At 43.5% G+C, this 25,823-nt stretch overlaps 1 protein-coding gene across 1 annotated transcript in view; it reads left to right on the plus strand.

Annotated features, from left to right (window-relative positions):
- The window catches only part of TBC1D16 (TBC1 domain family member 16), a 966,933-nt gene extending 945,775 nt beyond the window's left edge, over positions 1–21,158 (plus strand). Inside the window, exons 11-12 of the mRNA XM_085617442.1 lie at positions 6,344–6,444; positions 20,934–21,158. Of these exons, the coding sequence (XP_085473568.1) occupies positions 6,344–6,444; positions 20,934–21,045 (213 nt within the window). The 3' untranslated portion in view covers positions 21,046–21,158. The remainder of the gene's footprint in view (positions 1–6,343; positions 6,445–20,933) is intronic.
- The last annotated feature ends 4,665 nt before the right edge of the window (positions 21,159–25,823 follow it).

Here is a 25,823-nt window from a genome sequence, read left to right on the forward strand (position 1 = left end):
GACATGAGAGGTGGGAAGGCTAGAGTAGCGTTTGTAGTGAAGCGTGGCAGTTCAATCCAAGATGTGGACACAAAAGGTGGGGGCGGGAAATTATGATGCATAGAGAGAAAAGTAAAGATGGAATTTTGTCAGGCAATGCGACATCTCTTATAGTGGTTGTGAGTTCCGTTCCAAGATGGCCCCCAAGGGAGTGCATAGGGTCAAGTCCTTTGTCACTTTTCACCTCTATGACCGAATTGAGGTATCAAGGCGGGGGCAGCGTCACCTGGCCTGGAGGCGATATGTAAAATGGTGGTCAAACCTCCCAACAAAATGGAAGCATAGTTAAGAGGCCATCTGTCCAGACATGGCCCTAGTACACCATACGCGAACATACACAGATCACAAACTCGGGCTGCCTAAGAGAAGTAAAGGGATCAACCACATACCACTGGTCAGAAACGTCTCTGCCGGAGTAGAGAATTGCCTCAGCTCAGGATTTGCAGCAACAGCCCATAGCGCCGCGTAGAGATGCCAGCATAAAACGGGACCTCCGGCGGGTCCGGGGGGGCAGGGCCAAGCCCGATCTTAACTGGGGGGATGGAAACAAGATGCCGGCGACTCAAGTGCGGGATCAAGGAGCAGGATTAGCGATGTAGGGTTCAAGCCAGGCTGGGGCCGGACGATGGGGACCCCGGTCTATCGAAGAAGGGAAAGCCATCCACCGAGGGACGCGGCGAGAGCAATCGGCGGGAGGCTGCGGCTGCGGAACTCCGCCCCTGTGCCAACGGGTAATGAAATTCCCATGACTGGCGGGTGCTCCTCAGCAACTCGCCGCGAGCGATCCGGGGAGGCGGCAGAAGATGAGGGGCCCGATTCTGCTGACGGATGTGGCCGCCGAGCCCAGCTGCAGCGCCCAGGGATCGCGGGTCAAATGCAGCCGACCGGGGCTCCCAGGCAGCATGCAGGGACAGCTCGTGCAAACCAAAAGGGGGGCTTCTGCCAAGAGGATCGTAGTCGCTCAGCCAGGCAGTCAGGATCCACCGCAGGCCAGGCAGGCAGTCAGGATCAACCGCAAGGCAGGACCGGCAGCGCCACAACGGGGGAGCCGGTAGCAGCGACCACCGGGGGTCCACTGCAGTTACACCGATCCCAACGATGATTCATGTGAACTATTTATGACAGACGGCATCACTCATACTACTCCTTCTAATATATCTGAATGTGACACAAATGAAGAGACTATAAGAGAACAGAGAGAGCTCTTTTGCCTAATCGGTCTGTTTAAAGGAAATTGTCTATAGTTAAAGAATTGCCATTTTATAGTTACTTTTCTGTCCTTGCACACAGACAGCATGACTACTTGGAGAATGCATACCTGACATGTATATTTGTCTTGTTTCCTCCATTATATTCACAGGTACTATTTGACCTCAATAGAATTAGGTTAATACACCTTGATTCATCAAGACCCTGACGAAATACAGTCTTAAATCACAGAGACACACACTGTCTCCATCACTATTACTTCTTTCTAGGTCCTGAAGAAAGCCCACTTGACCCACATGGGCAACCACGAGGGCTGAAACATGTCGACCTTTTTACGGACATATTAAGTACGGGAGGTTCCTAATCAATCTTCCTATGCACAAAACAATTTTTAGAACACCTCGAACCCAGACTTATTAAAATTCTCAACCTGGCTATACGAGTCTTTTAACAAGTTTTTTAAAAAAAATTCATTTTGAGATTCACTGCACGAAAACCCTTTATCACTGATCACTACTGCACTAACCAGTGGGTCACCTCCAGGTGGAGGAAGCATAAGAACTAACCCTATGATGATGCTGTCACGTTTTTAAGAGTCTGGCGGAGAATCAAGATATAACGCCATCCCAACCTCTGTACGTGAATGAGGGTTTTCTATCGGTATATTACACGAAAATTGATAAACCCTGGTTACTCAGGACAAGTGATCCATTCCCCATTTGATTTTTTTGATTTTGATGACTCATCAACTTCTGTATGCTTCAGGATGGGAAACTGCAGTGCTGTGCAACAAGTTAGTGCAACCTATTTGTTTGAAACAGTTCCTTTGCTTGTCATTTGACAAATGTCAAGTGCTCACAGATAGTTGCCGAAACTAGAATGCCACTTTTATTGAACTGCTCTGTAGATCACTGTTTTCCACATTGTATGGTTGAAAATAGATGACATTGTGCAACAGGGCACCCAAGTCAGTAGGAATTCCTGTCTTTGAAAGTCTTTCACTCTCAGATGAAAAATAAGCTCTTTGCAGGAAAAAATATATTTTCTTGCCTCTTGTGGTTAAAATAACTCTTCTGGAGTTTAGGTTGTAACAAGCTCTTTTAATTTGCCAATGTGCATAAGCTATCACATTGTTTTCTTGTGCCAAGGCACACTCAAAACAATCTTTTTCACAATGGAAAATAAAATAATATCACAATGTTTTTTTTTTTTGCACAGTTAGCATGTAGGCATAATAAGACATGAATCATTGCCTAGAAACAGATGAATGTATCTTGAAGCCATTCAGCTTTACCTTAAAATCACATATAGTCAAATGGAAAACTCCATTCTGAATACAGTCAAAATGAATATACCCTTCTGAATTGTTTTAGTTAAATTGCTATCTGTAATATTTTCTTTCCAATGCTCATAGCAGTGGTGCCCTGGACTTTTACCGGGGAAGGGAGCCACACATGCATACACAAACATTCACTCACACTCATGCATTCACACATGCACACACACTTCCATTCACAACACTAACTTCCAAATATTCATGCACCCATGCTTACATACACAGCTCTGCCTCAGAGATCCACAGAGAGTTGAGACTGCTGCCTCCTCTCATTGGCTGGCATAAGGTCATCCAATGACGAAAGGCAGCAGTCCCAAGCCTCGGAGGTCCCAGGAGGGTTGGGGCTGCTGCCTTCCCTCACTGGATGACCTGGTTCCTCACTCATCACAGAGTGGGAAGGGGTCAGCGAGACTCCTGACTCCACCCCCAGTGATTGACACTCGGCCCTGGGCACTTCAGGGCTTAGAACTGAAGCACCCAGGTCAGAGGCAATCAGTGACGCTCTCCCTCGTCACAAGGAGGAGGTCCTCGAGGAGCTTTGCCAGGCTGAAGATGTCAAGCCCACAGGAGCTGTAACTTCTTCAGCCCGACAAAGTTCATCTCAGGCAGCCAGGAGCCTACACATTAATCGCATGTCTAGCTTCTGGCTGCCTGACCTGAAAATAAAGGGGGGGGATTCACAAAAATTTTGTACTGGGTTAGTGCCACAAAAGTGACGTTAACCAGCACACATTTTTTTTTGTTATTTACTTTCCAGTGCAAAGCAGATGTGCTTTACACGTCAGCAATGTTGAATAAGAAAACTTTCTCTAAAAAGTTTTATGTTTATTTATGTGCAAGGCCTTGCAGTGTTCCGTACATTGCTCCAGTGGCTTTGATACTACAAATCTTCTCAACCACCTAAGCATATCAGCATTTCTTTGTGGCCCAAACCCATAAGAATCTGGAGCCTGAATAAATAGAAACTAATATAAAATAATGTTAGTTACATCTGTAATTAGCCCTGACATTATCAAGGGAACGATCATAGCGAAAGGGTTGTCAAAATAGTGTGGAGTCTCTGCACGGGTCTAACAAAAGTAAAGTGTCATTTGTTGGCAAAAATATTGCATCACTGCACATATTTATAATTCCTCTAGTTTATTTTCTCTCACACATTGGGCGTCTTAGGAAATTAAGCTTCCATGTATTCAAGGTGCCCTCTAAAGGAAAGTGCATGTCCTTCTCACCATAAGTATACCCAGCCGACATCTGTCAACATTTCAAATGCAGGGTAATATTCTAGAGGGTCTTCTGTCCCTCCATAACAGATACTTTAGGAGCTTAACACCTTTTTCAATACAGCCCTTATTATTTTCACTCAAAATAATTTAATAACCACAAAATAAATGAGCACCAACCTATCCCAGCATGGCTATGACAAAGGTCAACCTATCACAGTATGACTACAGTAAGCCTGGGCAAAGCGCTACGCTCGCGTAGTTTGCAAAGTTTGCGCTACTTCGCACTACGCGAACTGCACGTAGCACAGTGCGAACACGCGTAGCATACTGTTGTGTAGTGCTGCGGTCATTTTTTGCTTGCTCGCGGTCCTCAACGTCAAGTTGGCGACCGCGAGCAAGCAAAATGACATCCCGGCGAGACTTTTTCCTTGTTCGCGATCAGCAACATCAAGTTGGCGATCGCGAGCATGGAAAATAAACCTCCCCGCGAGATTCCCAACGCGAGGAGGTCAGGTTTCTCATTGCGAGTGGTCGCGTATGCTCGCGACCGCTCGCGATGAGAAACTACCAGTTCGCGTTGAGAAAGCTGCAGTCCGAGTAAAAATCTACTCGAGCAGCAGAAAGCTACAGCTCGCACTGTGCAAGATGCCATTTTCAATGATTGCACAGTGCCGGTTGCTTGTCCGCACTGTGCAATCATTGAAAACGACATCTGGCACAGTGCGAAAAAGGTACTACGCAGTTCGCAAAGTGCTACGCGTAGCTCGCGTAGTGCGAACTGCACTTTGCGTAGCTTCGCGAAGTGCTACTTCGCGAACTACGCCCAGGGTTAGACTACAGCACCAACCAACCAATACTAGCATGACTTGTAATAACGTCTCACCAATCCTAGCACAACTGTCAGAGTCGGCTTGCCAATTGCTCACAAAGAAGCTGAGAACTGGAAATCAACATAAATGCCTTGAGGGGGAGCGCGCGGCGCGACGATCCAAGATGGCCGCCGGGTGAGAAGCTCCGCTCGAACAATGCCGATTCGAGCATAAAAGCACCTCTTTCAGGCAGCGAAGCTTCGCTTTGAGCATGGATTCGGCTTTGGGACATTGTAGAGACTGCTTTGGCAAGTTTTGTTGACCGTAATGCGGTCTTTTTGTTACCATATTTGCGTTCTTTCTGCTTCCCTCAGATGGCGGCCTCCATTTTGTTTTTTCTTCAGCGTTTTTCTTCTATTTTTTCGCTGCCACTGAATCTTTATGCCAGTTTCCTGATGTTTTTTGGTGGTATTACGGCGGTGGCTGCGTTAGCTCACCTTTTGCCATCTTTCTGAGCAATTATCTGCCAGCGCTTGGTCTCTCTGGTGGCTTCTGTGGTTTCCTCAGATTGTCTTTCCTAGTAATTATTTACGAGGGAGCCAGTTGTGCCTCCGGTGTCCCAGTACCCTCCGCTGTGTTATACCTTGGTACTATCATCGTCTGCTACGCCTCCTCTTGCTGCTGACTACGCAATTTTTCTGCTGTCCTGCCTGTATTCCGCCATTGTTTATTTCTGCCATAATTGGCTGCGGCATTGTCAGTATGGAGGGCGTACACTCTACCAAGCCTCACGGAGGCTCTACTGGGGGAAGGAAGGACTCAAGCAACCCTTCGGTCAAACGCACCAAAAAGGATCCGCCTTCCCCAAATAAATCTCCATTGCCTCTCACTCTTGAGGATATTATGGAGGAGTTGCGCCTTATTCGTCCTTTTATCACGGACACTGTTGCCACGCTTCAGAGGTTAGATGATAAGTGGTCTAGTATGGACACAAGACTGTCTGAGGTGGAGCAGAGGATCAGTGATGCACAGGATGTTGTCACTAAAGTTGATACTCTCACCAAAGAAGTTGGCCAGCTCAAGAAAGTGGCGGAGGATTTGGAAAACCGCAATAGGCGCAACAATCTGCGCATTTATGGTATTCCTGAAGGATCAGAGGGGTCGGACATGATTCAATTCCTTAAATCTCAAGTTCTTCAAATTGTTGGCCTCCCGAAATCCTCAGATTTTAATATACAACGTGCTCATCGTCTGGGGCCAAGAAACGCATCTTCTGCATCTAAACCTCGTGGAATCATAGCATATTTCCTCCTCTACTCAGATCTTATGATGATTCTCCAGGCCGCCAAGCAACATAAGCAAATGATCTGGTCTGGGCACAAGGTCTTCTTCACTCAGGATGTCTCCAAGCCTACGGCTTCCCGCCGAAAGGAATTTTTGGACCTCAGACCGGCTTTGAGATCTATGAACGCACGCTATGGCTTAATACACCCTTGTTTTTTCAAAGTGACCAATAAGGAAAGAACTTATAGCTTTGAGGATCCTGCTGACCTGCGGAAGTTCATTCATACTCACAAGGGAGAACTTATGGAATTGAGCAAATCCTAGTTGTTTTTCTTTCTTCTTTAAAGTATAGGATTATCCTGTTTTGCTTAAATGTTTAGTTAGAAGTTGGATAGTTTCTGTACTTCGTGTGCTCATTCCTTGTTTTTCCTTTTGTTTTGCAGGATTCCCCTTTGTGGTGTTCTTGTCAAGGTCACCCTTTTGTCCCATCCCGCTGTTTACAGTGTTTATCCCTTCTGTTGCCGTCTCTTTCCCTAGATGTTTGGTAAGTTCCTTCGCTTGTCCTATTTGATTTTTACATTGTTCTAGTTTTTCGATTTATAGTCTTTTGTCTCTCAGTTTCTTTTTCTATCTCTATGGTGGTTTGTTCTCCTATATGCTCCTCTTGCGCGGCTGTTTTGGTCTTCGTCGCCCCCCTCTCACAGTAATGTTTTTTGTTCAATTGCTTTCCGTGGCTAAAGTCTATTGGCTTTTTGCCACCCTCCTTTGGATGCCTTTTGGGGGTTTCTGTACCCCTGCACCCTTCTCCCTATCCTTTCCCTTCTCCTTTTCGCTTCTTCCCTCTTTTTGCTGTGTGTCCTCCCTTTCCTCATACCTCTTTATCCCTGTCATCTTTATTCTTCTGGCAACCTCTTCACTATCTGATACACACCATACTTCCTTTTTCTCTTTTTCTGTTCATGGTACTTCTTTGGCTTTCTTCTCTTTTTTATCTTCACCAACATATTTGCGGATGTCGTCTGCTTTAATTTTTCTGTCTCTCACCACTTATTCAGGCACATGCGCATTTCATTTTTATTTTCAGCTTACTTCTCTTTCTCTTCCCTGTCCTAAATTCCATACTCCTTTCTGCTTATCCTTGCTTTCTTTACACAAATGAATGGTCTTCGTGTCATTTCTTGGAATGTTAAAGGAGTTCGCAACCCTGTTAAAAAACAACGTGTCTTATCTCATTTAGCAAGGTTGAAATGTCATGTTGCACTGTTACAAGAGACCCACCTTAATTCTCAAGATTTATCTTCGTTGCGTAGACAATGGGTTGGAGAGGCATTTAGTTCTCCAGCAGTAAATGGTAAAAATGGTGTTCTTATTTTGTTTCATAAGTCATTATCTGTTCAATTGCACAATGAATTCCATGACGCTTGTGGTAGATGGCTATTTTTAGATGTTACTGTTAATAATACACAATTTTCCTTTTGTAATGTTTATGGCCCTAACGGTGTAGATTTAACCTTTTGGAGGGATTTCTCTAAACTTCTATCCTCTCATGCAAGTTATAATTTGATTGTAGGTGGTGACTGTAACCAACTAATGGACCCATTTTTGGATCGTAAATCACACACCAGATATGTCCCCAATAAAATGCAAAAGTCCTTTTTTAATGCTATCTCCTCTAGAGGTCTTATTGACTCATGGAGACTTTCCCATCCCGATACTTTAGAATTTTCCTTTTTTTCTCCAGTACACTCCTCGCATTCCCGTATAGACTATATTTTTCTCACACAGCATTCATTCCAATTTATGACTAACTCAGAAATAGGCTCAATTCTTATATCTGACCATGCTCCGGTTATTACTGATCTGGACTTTCCCTAACCTACTCCCACTTCTAGGCGGTGGCGCTTCAATAACTCGCTCCTCCTAGATTCACAGTTTGTTGAGCAATTTATATTTTTTGCAAAGGATTTTTTTATAAATAATCTTCACTCTATTCCTCACTTTCACTCTATCTGGGACTCCTTCAAGGCTGCTGCCAGAGGTTTTATTATTGCTTTTGTCTCACGAAAAAAGAAAGTAGCTCTTTCAAAGTCGGCCCAAATTCTTAAACAAATTAAAGACCTAGAGCATCTCTACTTCACCACTAATTCCTCAGAATCACTCTCTTCCCTCATCAAAGCAAAAATGCAATTTAACAAGCACTCTTGGGACTCTGCGAGTACTACCCTCCTCAATTTTCACTCCAAAATGTATGGCGGGCGCAATAAAGCTGGTAAGTCTCTCGCTAATTATCTAAAAATTTAAAAACAAAAATCTAAAATAATATCTATTACCGACTCGCATGGAATTCCTCAACATACTGATGACAAAATTCTCGACTGTTTTGTTCAATATTATTCCACACTTTATACGCCCGAATCTGTTCCCTCGCCTTCTCAAATAGACTCCTTCTTTCAGTCCCTTCCCAAGTCCTCGGATAGGTCTGTGGATCTCTCTTCACTGGACGTTCCTCCTTCAGAAAAGGAGTTACTTAATGCTATTACTCTTCTTCCCAAAGATAAAACTCCGGGCCCAGACGGTTTCACGGTTCGCTTTTATCTCCATTTTAAGGATATCCTTTTACCTCATTTATTTTCTTTGATTACTTCCTTTGTGGCTCAAGGGGTGTCCCAAGGTTCTTTCACTCAGGCTATGCTATGCTTAATCCCTAAAAAAGATAAAGATCCCTCCCTTTGCAAAAATTATCGACCTATCTCCTTGATTAATACGGACTGTAAAATTTATGCTAAAGTTTTGGCCTCTCGTATTAACAAAGTTATCCCTGATCTTACCAACATCTATCAATCTGGGTTTGTTAAAGGTAGATCCATCACTGATAACTCGAGAACCTTCCTTAACATTATTCACCTGGCCTCAAAGATGGACTCCCCAATCGCTGCCATTACCTTAGATGCTGAGAAAGCGTTCGATAGAGTCTGTTGGGATTTTATGTTTGGTGCTTTGCGGTGGCATGGCTTTAGTCCTCCCTTTATTCGTTATGTTAAGTTATTATATTCTGCTCCCTCCACTTCTATTTGGGTCAACGGGTCTCAATCCTATTATTTTTCTTTGCATAGAGGCACTAGACAGGGTTGTCCTCTCTCTCCTCTTCTTTTCATTCTTGCGCTAGAGCCCTTTTTAGAAAAAATTCGCCGTTCATCATTGTATACTGGCTTCATATTTCAAAACATGGATATTAAGTTTACGGCCTATGCTGACGATATTTTGCTTTATATTTCTAACCCGTCCACCTCTTTGCCCGCACTCTTTTCTCTGTTACAAGAGTACTCTCTGGTTTCTGGGTATGAACTTAATATAGATAAATCCGAGGTTTTGCCACTTAATAAATTTTGCCTTCCTCATATGTTTCAGGGTTCGGGTTTTGAATGGAACTCAGGTAATATTAAATGTCTAGGTATTCTGTATGCCAGCACCATTAGAGATACGATTAAGCTTAACCAGAAGGATATTGTCAAAAAACTCTCTTCCCTTATAGAACGTTGGTCCCCCCTTTTTTTATCCTGGTGGGGGAGGCTCGCCACTATTAAAATGATGCTTCTCCCTATAGTCAATTTTTACCTTTCAATGCTTCCAATCTCCCTTCCACTCTATTTTTTTAAAACTATAAATCGTATTTTTACCTCCTTTTTGTGGAATAAACGTAAGGCAAGGATTTCTCTCTCTCGTCTTCAGCAACCTAAAGATCTAGGTGGAGTGAATTTCCCCAACATTGTCCGTTTTCACTCAGCTTTTACTCTGAAACAGATTTGGCCTTTTCTATCTGACTTGTCTGACACCCCTCTAACAGCCTGGAGTGCTATAGAACTTGCGCAACTCTCGCCTTTTTCATTCGTTACGGCTGCCTGGTTATCTCATCCTCCGCAACGTTTTCTTACTCCTATCTTTAGACATTCTAAGGCACTCGCCCTCTCTGTCTTTCGCTCTTCCCTTTCGCAGTTGGAATTTCATTCCTCAATCCCAATTTGGTACAACAAATCCATTAAGATTAATCACAGAGCACTTTTTTGGAAAGAATGGATAGATAAAGGCATCATTACTTTCGATTCCTTACTTAGTAATAATTCCCTGCGCGACTTCTCCGATATTCGAGATTCTTTTCACCTCTCTAATGTTCATTCCTCCCAATATCCCTTGCTCAAGAATTCTTTAGATCTTTTTATTTCTCAGGGTGCCTCACTTTCTACTGCTGACTCAACCATTTTCCCCCTCCCGGACTTCTCTGTCCCCCTTAAAGCTGCTGCTATTTACAAGTTACTTTCTTGTTCTCCTGTAGCAAGAACTAAGTCCAAACTTGAACTCTCCTGGGAGTTGGATCTAGCCCAAGAGTTTCCTCTTCAAGTTTGGAACTCTTTATGGTTAAAGTTGCACACTGCTTCACGTTCTGCCAGCACCACACAGACTCTGTATTTTTTTTACAATAAACTTTTTTTTACTCCTTCTGATTTATATAGCTTTAAATTGATTGACTTTAAAAAATGCTGGTCTTGCCCCTCTGAGAATAGTGACTTTTTGCATATGTTTTTTCACTGCCCGTTGGTTAAATCCCTCTGGTCCCGTATTTGGTCTAAACTGAATGATATCTTAGCTACTGACCACACTTTTGAGATTGTTCATATCTTTTTAGGTGGTATGGCTCCAATATGGAATGTTTCTGTTAATGTACGTAAATTTATAGACCTTTATATAGCAGATAATTACGACCAATTGGAAAGATGCCTCCAAGATCTCATATAATGCATTGTGGAATCTATTATGTCATCATCACCGATTGGATCACCACTGTACCCCTTTTGATCAAAAAGGATTTGTTATGGTTGCCATTAACCAATTTTCTTTCCCAAACTGTTCCTTAAATAGCTGTTTTTATTCCTTTTTTTTTTTCATTTGCACATGTTATTGATACAGCTTCTCCTAATATGTTTATTCATTTATTAGCTTACTATACTTATATGATGTTTATTCTGTATAATGGTTACATTTTCCCCCCTCCCCCTCCTTTTTTCCTCCTTTCTTCTCTACCCTCCCTACCCATTACTCAAAACCTTAAAATGCTTTTTACATATGTATATTCTCTACTTTTCTATGGCACTTTTTTCAGATTGTACGATTTAGTTTTTTTTTTCTATTGTTCTATTACACTGCCTTGGTCTTTTTCTGTGTACTGATGTTTTACTTGGATTATGATATTTAATAAAGCTTTCTAAACTAAAAAAAAAAAACATAAATGCCTTTTGCCACTAAACACATATAATCACTAACTCCTAGATCAGTGCAGTGGTGCAGGCCATGGGGCTATTTTTAGCTCAATTAACCAAAATATGTGCTACCAGACATTCCAGTGAAGAGTATATATTTCATTGAAGAGTATCTCGTGGTTAGTTGATCCCTAAAGAATGCAAAACTTGAATATGTTTGATCATGAGGTTGCTTTTCCATATCTAACTGACAGTCCAATCGCATGTACCAGGGCAGCAGCTAAATGCAGCACTTCTCTTTGCCCTGCATAAATCAATTATTAATGGGAGTGGAGACTGGAATTCTCAGTTCTGACACCCTCACTTTAGAACGAGATTCTAGCTGAGATTTGTAGTGTGCAGCGCATTTGAAGGTCTTTTTAAAACATCCGACTCCTAGAATCAGTTACGAAAATGACAAAGAATATTGCATTCAGCTAAAGCAGTATAAAGCGTTCGCTGAAGGCATAGATTTTAAAACCCATGCACCCTATTTACAATTTCAATTAGAACACGGGCTAAGACGTTGTATTCTTCTTTTACGTATGGCAATACTCCAATTAGCAACATACCTAACCAGTTGGGACGGTATAAATAACAATAAAGGCATATGTGAATTGTGTAAAGGAGGACGACAAGATTTATTTAATGTTTTACTAATTAGTCCAAACCCAAGCATGGTAGAGGCTCGACGACGATATATATAAAACCTATGCAATTAAAGCATAAATCGACTCTAGCTCATGACTTAATTATTCTGTGTACTCTCCAGCCAATTAATTAGTTTGTCATGACTCGTTTACATTTTTGTAAAGTTTTTTTAAATTGTTTTAAAGTAGAGGACATAATCGTAACATTTTGTTGCACAGGTGGATTTTAAAGCATGTTTATTGTTCTATTTTATAATTAATTTTAAAAGTTTTGTGATTGTATTTTAATAAGGATAAGTTCATGTGTATGTATTTGTTGATCTCAGTAGAGGCCTGAATCAAATAAAATATTGTATTGTAGTGTGCAAAATGTTATACAATTCAGAAGAGCACTACAACTATTCCATTTTAAGCCTCTTGTCTGATCTTCACCGACTTTGGGTGTATGATGCTGCCTCGGCCTTTACTCATCTTCTGGAGTAGTTTTAGAGGATTATTTAAAATTCTGGCAGAAAGGTACAAAATGGTTTGTTGTTTACACCTTCTAAATCATAACAGTTTAGAAGTTTGTTGACTACACAGTATTTCACACAGAGACAGTCAGGATACTGTTGTTAAAAGAAGATCTGGTGTACTGGAGGAGGGTAAAGAGGGGCCCTGTGCCAAAGTCTAATTTGTCAAGGAGGGTGAGCAATGACCGAGTCAGATAGACAAGGTTATTAGGGTGGGCACTTAGATCATGATAGGTCAGATGATGAGGGCTTTAATGGCACAGAAGGGGCAGAATGTTCAAATATTCAGTATTTGGTATCTTGCTATTCTATTTATTTTACAGTATTTACATAGTGCAAACAATCATCCCCTGGGGGATATTGTGGCGCTGGAAAGCCTCCTATCTTTTCAACTGTGAGAGCTGGGAATGACAATTGGAATCAGCTGCTGGAAATTAATTAACCTTTGAAAAACCAAGTCTTTTTTTTTCTTAAAACACAAATGGTTATCAGTCAGGCAAAGGTCTATGGGTAGAGTGTTCCAGTGAGCCACTGCAAGATGTGAGAAGGAGTAGCTGCCGGTACTGACTTGTTTTTATCCCTTTGGCCTTTCCGAGCGCCAGGTTTCGTGACCTCAGTTTGTACACAGGTTTCTAAAATTCTACTTTGGCTAGAAGGAATTAAGGCCCAGTATTATATAGTGACCTGTGTGTATGGCAAAGAAGCTTGAAGCTGGATCTTTTCCTTACTGGCAGCCAGTGCAGTGTTTCCAGGCAAGCTGATGCCGTGCTGTATCTGCCCATATTGCAGATGAACATGGCAGCAGCGTTCTGGATTACCTGGGCCTGGTGAAAAGATAGCCTGCCATATCCACATCCAGGGCATTTCCATACTCCAGTCTGGTGGTTATCAGGGCCTAGACTATCGTTTTACGGCAGTTAACCGGTATCCACTGGAATAACCATCTCAGTAATTTGAGGAAACCGAAGCATTTGCCACAGTGACAAAGACTTGCTACTGCATTGAAAGCACGTCTTTAATAATGACTCCAAGGTATTTCGCTGATTTCTTGGGGTTCAATGCCTCTCCTAATGATGAAGGCCATCAGGATGAACCCCATATATGGTGAGCCTACTGAATAATAGGATCTTAGATTTCTCACCATAGAGTTTCAAACAATGTTCAGTCATCCAGTCTGATACATCGGGGAGACAATTTTCCAAGTTGCCTCAAGTTTCTTCATGTTTTCCCCCCCCCAGAGATTACCAGCTGTGTCATCCGCATATGAGCAAATCTTTAAGACCCATTTCCATACAATCTTTGCTAGGGAGGAAATATAATGTTAAAAGAGTCGGACCCAAGGAAGAGGCTTGAGGGACTTCACATTTAGACAGTTTGGATCAGGATCTAAAAGTGCTCAGCTAGTCTGCTTGGGTTCTATTCTTTAGGAATGATCCAAATGACTGTAAGGATTTAGACTGGAGTCCAATTTTGTGAAGTTTTCTGATCAGCAGACTGTGGGAGATGGTTTCAAAAGCTGCAGACAGGTCAAGTAGGATCAGGGCGGCGGTCTTGCCCTGATCAACTACTGACCTGATATCGTCCAGTGCTGCCAAAAGGGTGGACTCTGTACTATTTTTGGTTTGAAAGCTGTCTTGGGAAGGGTCCAGCAGATTATTTTCTAAAAAGTTGGCTAAATTGGCTAAATTCACCAATTTTTCCAGTATCTTGGACGTGAATGGAAACAAAGATATAGGCCTGTAATTGGCAAGCAACGCAGCAACCATTCCTAGCTTATTGGCTAGGGGGTAATAAAAAAGCATGCTTCCAAGTATCTGGGTATATTGCTTCTGTCAAGGATTGATTAAAAATGTGAGTAGAAAGGGGACTCCGTATAGTAGTTAGTTTAGAATAAATTAAATGAGGGCAAGGGTCGAGAGGGGATCCTGACTTGACCTCTGACATTCGTTTCACGACTCGTTCCTCTGTGATTCTTTCAAAACAACCCAAATAGGTTATAGCCTCCAGATATGGGCCTAATAGTTCCCACAGGAGATTATCCAAAGAAGGTTGAGTACCAAATGACGAAAAGATAGTCTCAATTTTTTCGCTAAAAAACTTTCCGATTTCCTCATAGTGTGCTTCTGTAGAAATGATTGCTTGGGAAAGGCATGTTAGCTGGGCAAGCTCTTTTACAATTTTAAACAGTTCTCTTCTATTCTCCTAATAAAGTAATCCTTCTTAGCTCTCCTTACTGTCTTATGGTATTTTTTCAATTCCTCTTTAAAGCTTAGGCAGTCTGTTGCATTTTTTGAGAGCCTCCAGGTATGTTTAAGAGTGTTACATTTCCTTTTTGCTAGTCTAAGGTCAAGCTCATTTGCTAACTTTCGGGGGGGGAGTTTAGGGTAGTGTTGTGGTGTTTGTGTAGGGTAGTGTTTTAGGGTTTAGGGTAGTGTTGGGGGGTCATGCAGGGTAGTGTTTCAGTGTAGGGACCGGACTGGGGGCGGGGGTGGGTCATGCTGGGGGTAGGGTTGTAGGGTTTAGGGCAGTGTTGTGGTGTTTGTGTAGGGTAGTGTTTTAGGGTTTAGGGTAGTGTCGGGGGTCGTGCAGGGTAGTATTTCAGTGTAGGGACTGGACTGGGGGCGGGGGAGGGTCGTGCTGGGGGTAGTGTTTAGGGTTGTGTTGTGGGGTGTGTGTAGGGTAGTGTTTTAGGGTTTAGGGTAGTGTCGTGGAGTCGTGCAGGGTAGTGTAAATGTAGGGAGAGGACTGGGGGTCGGGGGAGGGTCGTGGAGGGGTACTAAATTAGGGTTTAGGGTAGGGCAGGGTAGAGTCACTTACCTTTGAAACTTTTACCATGAGTATACCTTTACCACGCATGTCTTTGCGTTGTAATGGCATGCGTGGTAAATGTAAAGTCGTGGTAAAAGTTTGCGATGTAATGGTATGTCGTTGTCTTTGACATTGCGTAGTAATACCCGCGTTGTAATGGCACGCGTGGTATTGGTATGCGATGTAATGAGTCATATTCCTTTCTAAATACACACCTTTCACTGCATTCAGTGTCAAACGACCTCCTTCACTGCCCACACTTGGTTGCAACTCATCCAAACCCATGGAAATATATCGACCTTTTGCATTCATCGAGTCTGTACTGCTCACTTTATTCAAACACAACATACTATCCGAGTTCTAAACCTTTTCTCCTGGAGCTCATACTACATTATGGAATGCTTCCACCCCATTTTGATTTTCAAATTAATACGTTGTCCCCTTTCCAGTTTTTGCATATTTGTTTTAAAATTCTGCCCCACTGTCCATCTCTTATCACTACATTTCTGGGCTTCTTTAGTTAGCCAGTTCCTCCTGTAAACATAATTTATCTTCTTTTCCTGTTATTCTCCACTATTTTCTTTTTCTGTTTATCACCTTCAACTTCCTCCCCTTCTTGTTTCTTAAACAATCACCAATGAGTCAATCTCATTGCTTATTTGTGACCTATTCAGAACTCAAACTGGAATTTCCCTGTAACAGCATTGGAAGAGGTCTATACAATAACATAATAGCTCAATTAGATTCTCTTTGTCATATTCCAGACTTACTGACCATCTGGCCATATTGCTTCACAGGCCTATTAAACCCATCAAATTCGCCATTGACCTCAGAATGATACAGTGCAATATTTGTATGCTTGATACCACTCCTACTTAAAAACTCATAAACCTTCTAAAACCACAATTGTACTCTCTTGTTCGATTACAATTCCTCCTGCAACCCCTCTTCACAGAAAATATCATCTCACAATTCTATTACTCCATTTGGAGTTATTCGAACTCCATGCCCCTTCGAATATAAATAAATAAATACAACGGCATATGTCTGCTGTGAGAAACTACCAAAACACATGCTGATTAAATCCATGGCCAACTTCCTCAATTGGCCCTGTGGTTATTCAGTCGGCCACAGGAGAACCTTATAAGGCTTCGACGATTTATCATCCTTGTTATAAAAGGACTGTCATTCATCCTCCTATCAATCATTGCATCAAGTCCCAACTACTAAAAAATAAACTCTCGCTTTCCTCTAAGTACCCACCATACCACCATGCCCTTCTTGTCATAACCTCACTATATCCTTGTGCATCTCAAAGGGTGGCTGCTCTAGTTATCATACAATTGCTGACCATCAATTCTTCATCTTTCTCAAAGCCTGGATGTTTCCTTTTAATCACCTTTTGTCTGGCCAGCCTTTCTCAAGCCTCAACCTTTTGAGAGAAGTTAAAAATGTGTTCTTAGATATTTCAACATTTTGCTTCATAAATAAGGGTGGGCGCAGTGCTCCGCTCCTCCCGCGGAGTGTGCGTAGTACTGCCCACTTCGCGCTTCGCAAAGTAGGCGTAGCAGGGGCAGACTACGCACACCCCGCGGCGGAGCAGAGTTGCCTGCCGCCCGCCTCCCTCCCGCCCTCATTTTACAATTACTTAGAAACATTACATAAAGAAAATTACTTACCTGAGCTGCCGCGTCCCGGGGCTCCATCTTGCTGCTTCCTGGATAGCTTCTTCCTCACGAATGCGCATGCATCATTCTTACTTTTCCACAAACCTGCCATTAAATTCAGTTAATACTAGGAATGATAAAGTGGTGCTCGCCTGATGTTGCCATCAGAGGAGATGATGGGGACTCGAAGTCCCAGGAGGCCTCAGCCCACATGAGGAGGGGCTGTTTCTGCATTTCCCGCATAACCAGTGCTGCACAGTGCCTTGTTATCTGCTGCAGCGTGGGACACTTCTGCATTTCCTGCATAACCAGTGCTGCAAAGTGCCTTGTCATCTGCTGCAGCGTGGGACACAAGCAAGCTGTACCCGGTAAAAGCACGGGCCGAGGTCGGACCCGTCCAGCACCTTTCGGAGCCCAAAGGAGACTGGGTTGGGCCATGTAGCGTCATGGACCCTAGGCCCACATGCTGTGCAAAGTGCTACACAGACACCAAGTATGTGGTACTGGAACTGGCCCAGGACACGTGCTCTGGCCCCTTTTATTAGCAGGGTCACCTGACCAGTGACGCCTGTGATGGGTGGGTGTTCAGTGTGGGTGTAACACAAAGTGGAACACTCGAACGTGTCCAGCAGGACACTACAGGCCAGAGGAGACTGGTTTGGGCCCACTCTCTTGGCTTTTGCATCGGATCCCATTAATCAGTACTAATTATAATGGGGGAACGAAAGTATACATCGATTGATTCTGGCCAAGACTCAGTCACCCGATATGCCTCATACTTCAATTTTGAATTATATAACTTGTGCTTTGGAACGCTTGATAAAGAGATCACCAGTGTCGAAGAGAGAATTAATGATCGTTGTTCATAATGCCCTCCCGGATGCCACTCCCTCTAGTTGGATACCTTGACCCCCGCTCCCGAGCAGTCATCAAATGGCTGTTGGCAAGACGCTACAGACAGCATCATTGCTGTTTCTCCTCCTGACTCACTACTCCAGCTTCCCCTGAAGCGTATGAAGGCACCAAGGACTCGCCTAAAAACAACAGACACTACTTGGTGGGAGACAACAATCATGGCTGCGACTCGCTCTAAATCTACCGGTCCACAGAGTCCACTAAAAAGTGCTGAGGTGAATCAAGAGGGCTTTAAGACATTTCTTGCAGCGGTGCTGAATTTAGAAGCACTAGTTAAGACCTCTTTAAACTATTTATCTGTCAGGTTAGTGCATATGGAAAGTGTAACTACTGAATGTTTAGATCTGTTGAAGCTAAAAGCTAGTTCTGACAGTACCTGCCCACCTCAGATAGCAAATGATTTACCGCTACTAACTCTCTCGCATGGCCATACTAGCAAGGCACGTGTCCATACACTATCACATGTCCCTGCTAGTGGTTCTGATATTACGCCAGTAATGCATATTCCCACTCCAACTCTAGTACCTGCTATGCAAACTAATAATGAGTCGGCCGCAAGTAGACAATCCAGAGTCCCTGTCTTTCTTGATTTGCCTCCTGAAGCCACAGCCTTTGTTGTCATACTAGCCAATGTTCCCCCTCCCCCTCTGCAGCCCGAGAGTCCTGTGAATCTCTGAGAAGTAAATCTTTAAATTGCGTTGGCAATAAAATAGGCCTTTATGGGTCCCTTTTTGAGGGCATTAAAATGGTCAGACGGGTGAGCTGGGTCAGTAGGGGTATTAAAAAGCTCCTGGGGATTGTGTAGTTTTGAGTTTTAAATCACCTAGAATAGTTGACACTATCTTACAAAGAACAGGTAACTTAGCTAACTACTGCTTCTGCCATTTGCCCAAGCATTCCATCAAGGCCTCATTTCACTCAAACACAGAACTTACACTATCCTGTTGCAGTCCCTAATTGCTTAACACCTCTAATGAATTTAGAGGGGGTAGATTGACACACTTTCGACCAATACGATGATCCAGCCCTTCGAAGGAAGGTTCCCCAGATAGATTAAAAGTTAGGCTTCCCATAACAACACCTACTAACACCCAGGTAAATTGCTCTAGCCCAGAGTCAGGTGACACAGTTTCCGCTGGCGACTTGAGGTGTAGAATTCTTTCCTGGAATGTGGCAGGCCTACGTAGCAAGGCATTCAATCCAGAATGGGCCAATTTTGTAACCAGCGTTCACATTTTGTATTTACATGAGACCTGGATAGCTGAGCTTGTCCATATCAATGGCTATAGAACTTTTCATCTACCTGCCGTGCCGTAATTAGTGCCAAGGGGGTGTACCATGGATGGAGCATGGGAATTCTCACACAACCACCTAGGGCTTCTGACGCTAAGCCCTATTTACTTAAAAATGTAGACCTGGTTTAGCACCAGAAAAAAGCGCCCACTTCACCAAGCGCTATCACAGTGAAATGCTGTAATTTCTCCATTATTGTCTGGCTTTGCATGTGTGCTGCACTGTACATCACACATAAAAAGGGGGAAAACGTTTAAAGGTAGTCTAAGCATAGTATTTTATTCCAGTGCAAAACCTATGCTAGACTCACAGAGATGCCCTTGCACTCAGGTGCAAAGGTGCGTCCATGGAGCACGGCAGCACATTTCTACGCCAGTGCTAGTGAGAGGGGAGGAGAGGGCCATATTTCCGTAAATATGGAAATCTTCCTGCTCTCTCAAGCAGCACATCACAGCATTTACGGCTGCTGCACTGCACTGTGTGACAATCTAGTAAATCTGGGTCTCAGTCTTAACCTTAGCTCCCTGTTACATCAAGCACCTACGCATAATGCGTGTGTTGTTGAGAAAATTGAAGTAGCATCAAGCAATGGCATTTCCTTAAGCTGGACTAAGATAAATCCGACCAATTTTTGGGAAAAGCTGGTCTTTGCAAATTCTGTGGATGAAGCAGCCAACTCCATGGACATTTTGAACGCCTTCCTCAATATTACCAAGGGGATCAAAGAAGGCCTGCCTAGTGGTAACCTTCAGGCAAGTCAATTTAAGCATGGATTGTTTGGTTCCGGCCGTTCCAAGGCACGAAAGAAACCTAATGCCGCGCTCCACAAATCCCCAAGGTGTAGCAGAGAGGAATAGATGTGCAGGCAAGATTATAGGCTGGCCCTAAAGAATAGGAAAAATGAGATTAAGGCCAAAACCTGGGAGGCGTTAGAAGCTAGCCTTGTAAAAGACAACTCAGCTTTTTTGCACGTTATAAACAGCCCTTTTCTAAGAAATGACAGGAACCCGAGACTGATTCAGCGATGGCAACTTCCAGAGTGGGTGGCTTACTTTGCAAAAATATATTCTAATCCACTGCCGATGGGACAGGAGGATGCTAAATTCACTGCTGCCATGGATCCATCCCGCAGTATACCCAACCTTCAGTTTACTAGAGGTAAACTGGGCCCTTTTGGCCAGTAAAGGCAGAAAGGCTTCAGGCCCCGACGGCATTCCGGTCGATCTTTTTAAGGCTAATATATTATTCTGGGGTCCTATTTTATCTCTGATATTAAGGACTTGTTGTAGTTCAGGGTTCCTGAGTACTTGGTCAGATTATCTAATTGTCACCATAGATAAGAAATGCGATGGCTCTAATCTAGCATGCTAGCGCCCTATTTCTTTACTTGATTCTCTGGTAAATGTTGTAGGTAGAATCATACTGAATAGGCTGGCAGATTGGGCAGAAAATAACGAGATATTGTCTGATATCCAGTATGCTTTTCACAGAGGTATGGGGACGATTGAGCAAGGTCTGAATCTCAATTTACTAATTGGGAAGAACACACTGAGTAAGAAGGGCCATATGTTTTTAGCATTTGTGGACCTATCCAGTACATTTGATTGCTTTGTTCATCATAAATTGGGATTCATTTTGGAAGACCTAGAAGTAGACCTGCCCATGAAAGTGTTTCTAAGGGAGTAGAGCGGGGGACAGGCAGGGTTGCATCCTTGCACTGTTTTTATTTATCTTGTATTACAGTTTGGGGAATGTTTTGATGCAAAGTTGCAAGGACCACCCTCAGATTGGTCAGCACTCAATTCCTGTTTTTCTCTATATGAACGATGCCGTCCTCATGGCTCGTACCCCCATGGAACTGCAAACTTTACTCATTTGTTTCTCTAATTTAATGCAGCTCCTTCTCCTACGTTGCTACTAAGATCTGGAACGCCCTGCCTCTCCACCTCCGTACAGCACCCTCCCTGGTGTACTTCAGAAAGAAGCTGAAGACCTGTTTTTTCGACTGAGACACAGCACCATCAGCGCCCAGATACCTCTAGGGGTGACTGTGTTGCGCTATACAAATGCTGACTGATTGATTGATGCATGACCTGGGCTTAATGATTAACTTGAGTAAGACATTCATAATGAAATATGGCAACTGTACTGTGAGATGCTGTGACCTATTTGTCGACAACACCAAATAAAGGTTTACCACCTCGTTTTCCTCTTTGGGAGTTCTTGTCTTGGAGAGTGGGTTATGGAAAGATGTCATCAATGCTAGGACGTTCAGCCTCATAAAGCCACTTCTGCACATATATTTGATTCCAACCTGTGAGTAAATGTTAACCATATATAAGGCAGAGTGCATATTGCAACACTGTATGCGGCGGGTATATGGAGATCAACCACTTCTGCACATATATTTGATTCCAACCTAAGAGAAAATGTTAACCATATATAAGGCAGAGTGCATATCGACAACACTGTATGGGGCGGGTATATGGGGATCAACTCACTTCAGTTAGCAGATAATGCTTTCTTTAGATTTTTACTCTCTCTACCCAAGAGCTGTTCATCCTAGGTTTGTCATTCAGAACTAGGGATGTCATTTATCACTGACATAGCTCTAAGCCATCCTATCCTGTGGCACAAAGTTTGGTCTTGCGATGACACTATCTTAAATCGCAAGACGATTGACGATTGTATGAAGCAGTCAATGCCCTTCTAAATAGCATGGCTAAACTATGTCAAACAAATCTGTTTGGATTTGGGGCATCCTGCATTTTTTGAACACCCTAGACCTTTACAGTCTATCTCTAGGAAGGACCTAAAAAAGATGTGCTTTTCGATGTTTGAGGTAAAAAGGTTGGCTACAGAACTAACAAAATCCAGTGTCATTACGACCAAATTATTCTGGCTACCCTTGACTTGCAACCCTATCTTAAATCTTTCCATAGAAGTTGTCATGAGTTTGTTTTGACTCGCTTCAGACTTGATATCGTCCAGAGTTTGGTAACATTTGCCATTGCATATTATTGGTCTGAAAAACACTTATCCAAATACTCATGTGACAATGTATCAGCACAAAGCACTTTACACACCCTGTTCTTTTTTTTTTCGTTTTCAAAGATTTGAGAAAACGTTTTATATAACCTATTATACGTGATTTAAATTTTAAGCAATGCCACCCACTTACTTGTTTTTACAATCGTTACCGACCTGTTATTAAGTGGGCAGTTACTTGTGTACAGTTTTACAATGCTGGAAAAACTTGATTACCTAGATTGCTCTAAAGATGGTGACATATATCAGCACTTCTTTTTGCACTTTGCACTTCTCGTGTCTGGCTGGTCATGTACTTTTTATACTCCTGTAAATGTAGACTGATAATGTGCCGTAACATTTTATATTCTGAATGCTATTAGGATTTTTTAAAACATGAAATCGAACAACCGATTTTGCTCTTTTTGTACTCTGCACCTACCATTTCTGGTCGGTTGTTCACACTTTATATTCTTGTTAATTTAGACTAACATAGTTCAATAAGGTTTTGTATGCTGTATGTTTTAATGATTTTTTTTTTTACACGAAATCAAATAAAGCTGATAAACGTAATTCCTACGTCTAAAGATCTGGAGCATCAACTACAACCTTAACATGGTTCTCTTGGGCGCAACTCCTTCAGTGATCTAATATTCTGCTTTACTCTTACTAAATGCTTAAACAGGACATTCTCAGCACCTACAACACCACCTAAGATTACAGTTCTGCTTTTCCATGTTTTACCCAAAAACAAAATGCCATACTGAAAGACTGCTGCTCATTTCATGCCTTCCAGGATGTTATCCATGTTTCTTTGGAACACTGCAGCAGCAATTGCTTACCCAAATGGCATCCTTTTATATAGGCCAACAAACTTATTACCTATACAGTTTGGAAATTAAGCAACCTCCAGTTGGAGGCCATTTCGTAGCCCTGGGGACACACCCCACAGGCAGTGGGGGTGCAGTTTGTTGGCCTATGCAAAATCATTTTGTTCGCAGAATGATACCCAGGAGGCACAAGAAACTTTAATCAAACCACGTATAGAATAGAGGCCGTGCACCACTTATCCTTTTATATAGGACACATCATTTAGGTATAATGAATGCCATAGGGGCCTGTTCAAACTGGTAAATATATATGTGTTGATATGTGTGTATATATATATATATATATTCACTTAAAAAACCATAGGTTTCACACATTTTATAGTTAGCTGGACATTTCACTCGTAAAAAAACAATGAAATTCCCCCGTTATAGTTAGTGCAGGCAACTATAACTCACGCGACCGCAATCCTCTGCTGATGACGTCAGATATTATATCACTGTATTTACACACTTATTTACCCATGTCTTCTTCCATTAATCTTTAGCTATACATATATTACAAATATTTATTTTTCATAAAGACACATATGTCATCAGTGATGTAATATCTGGCGTCATCAGCAGAGGATTGCGGTCGCGTGAGTTATAGTTGCCTGCACTAACTATAACGGGGGAATTTCATTGTTTTTTTACGAGTGAAATGTCCAGCTAACTATAACATGTGTGAAACCTATGTTTTTTTTTCTTTTTTGAAAAACCTTTATTTTAAAATCAGTGACACAGCTATTCAGCCGACAACCCGGAGGTACGGCAGCTTTAGAGACACAACACATGCTTGCGTCCACATTTTACTGACAGGAGAGTCAAAGGTTCTGTTTTAAATAAACATAAATCCAACCCTAAACACAAACAAGGCGATAAGTACTGTAAGCACCAAAAGAGGTTCCCATCAGGGGGGACGAGCCCCATTTCGTCCAACAGACACAGGTCTATAGTAAGGGAAAGGCAGAGACTCAAGAAGACAAACACATACCAGCAAGAAATTCAAAGCCGGAAAGAAAGCTAAGGGGAAAGCTGCTCCTCAGGCGGGTCCGGGTCTGGGGGCAGGCATATGTCCCCTCTGTACTGGTTCCATGGCCCCCATACAGAGTGCCATTTCCGAGGGCGCCCTCGAGCACAATACACTGTCTTCTCCCTAAACATGCTCCAATCCATGTTTTCCATCCACGCTGTCAATGTAGGAGGCCTATTAGAGCCCCACAGCCGAGCAAAGTCGCGCTTGGCTACCATGTTCCCTAGGGTCACCCACTGAGTCTGTGCCGCGTTGTGGTCAGTAGGACTCCAGACATTCAGGAGACAACATCGCGCCTCAGGCTGCATGACAATTCCCGTCACCTCCCCCATCACCTCGTGGACTCGCCTCCAAAACTCCATAATCGCACCGCATTCCCAAATAATATGTAGGAAGGTACCCACCATACCACAGCCTCTCTTACATAAGCCCTCCTCAGAGAAACCCATGTGGACCAACCTGGGCCCCGTCACATAGACCCTATGGAGTATTTTAAGCTGCACCAGCCGCAGGCGCGCGGGGATAGCGGCCTCTTTGGGAGAAGAAACTGCATACTGCCAATCCTCATCATCTAGTTCAAGGCCATCCCTGGTCCATTGATCGCGCAACCCTAGAAGAAGATCCGCCCGAACATTAATAAGTTTCTTTTAAATGAGCGAAATCGTGCTCTCTGGCATATGGCCATCCAGGATCCGGTCCTCCAACGGAGAGGACTCGGGCACCTTCTCCCCTTATACAAGGACTGACCGCAAGGCGTGGCGCACTTGAGCATATCGGAAGAAATCCGTGCTCCCCAGCTCGTATTCCTTCTGCAACTCCTCGAATGACTTTATCCTACCCTTAACCAAAAGGTCTCCAACCCTGGATATTCCGATCAGGTCCCATTTCTCAAACCCTTTAGTATGCCAAAGCTTCCCCAGAATATCGGAGTCAAACAGAGGGGTGGCAAGGGTAAGCTTACCCTTCCAGCCCAGTGAGTCCGTCGCCACCTTCCATACATGAACGGCCACTCTGGTGGGCCCCGTAAGGGTGAAGTCCGACGACTTCGAGTACAACGCTCTGTGGTAATTACCCCCACGGAGCAACCATCGGTCCATGGCGAAGCCGGGGCTCAGCACCGGACCATATACACCATGGTTAATCGCGCTCAACTGTGTGGCCCAGTAATAACGTCGAATGTCTGGAAGCGCGATACCACCGTCATACCACGGAAGCGTCAACTTAGCGATCGCTATACGCGGACGCCCGTCCCACAAGAGCGCGCGCTGGTGGCTTTCGACCTCACGGAAGTAGCTGGCCGGGACCAAGTCAAGGGTATTCTGCAGAGCATAGAGGAAACGGGGAAGAGACATCATTTTAAACAGTGCGGCACGGCCAAGGAGGGAAAGCGGCAACCGCCGCCAGCCCGCCCCATCCCGCCGCAGACGCGCCAAGGGAGGGAGCAAGTTCTTCTCGTAGCGTAGAATGGGGTCGGTGGAAATATAGATCCCCAAATACAAAAAGCCCTGCTGGGCTATCTGGATCGAGCAGTTGCGCGGGACAGGCGGGACATCCCCACACAGGACATACAAGTATGACTTCCCCCAATTAATGACTAGGCCAGAGTTTCTACCGAAAGAGGTCAAGACGTCACAAACCACTATCAGAGATTTCTTGGGCGAGGCAAGGTATAGCAGAATATCGTCGGCGTAGAGTGAAATACGGTCTTCGTGGTCAGGCGACCACCGAATCCCACGTATGTCCGGGTGCCATCGTATCCACGCCGCCAACGGCTCAAGAGCAAGGGCGAACAACAACGGCGACAGGGGACAACCCTGCCGGGCTCGAACGGTGCCGACGCCCGCCCGTTCACCACGAC

Source organism: Triturus cristatus, chromosome 7 (assembly GCF_964204655.1).
Source record: "Triturus cristatus chromosome 7, aTriCri1.1, whole genome shotgun sequence".
Taxonomy (NCBI): Eukaryota; Metazoa; Chordata; class Amphibia; order Caudata; family Salamandridae; genus Triturus; species Triturus cristatus.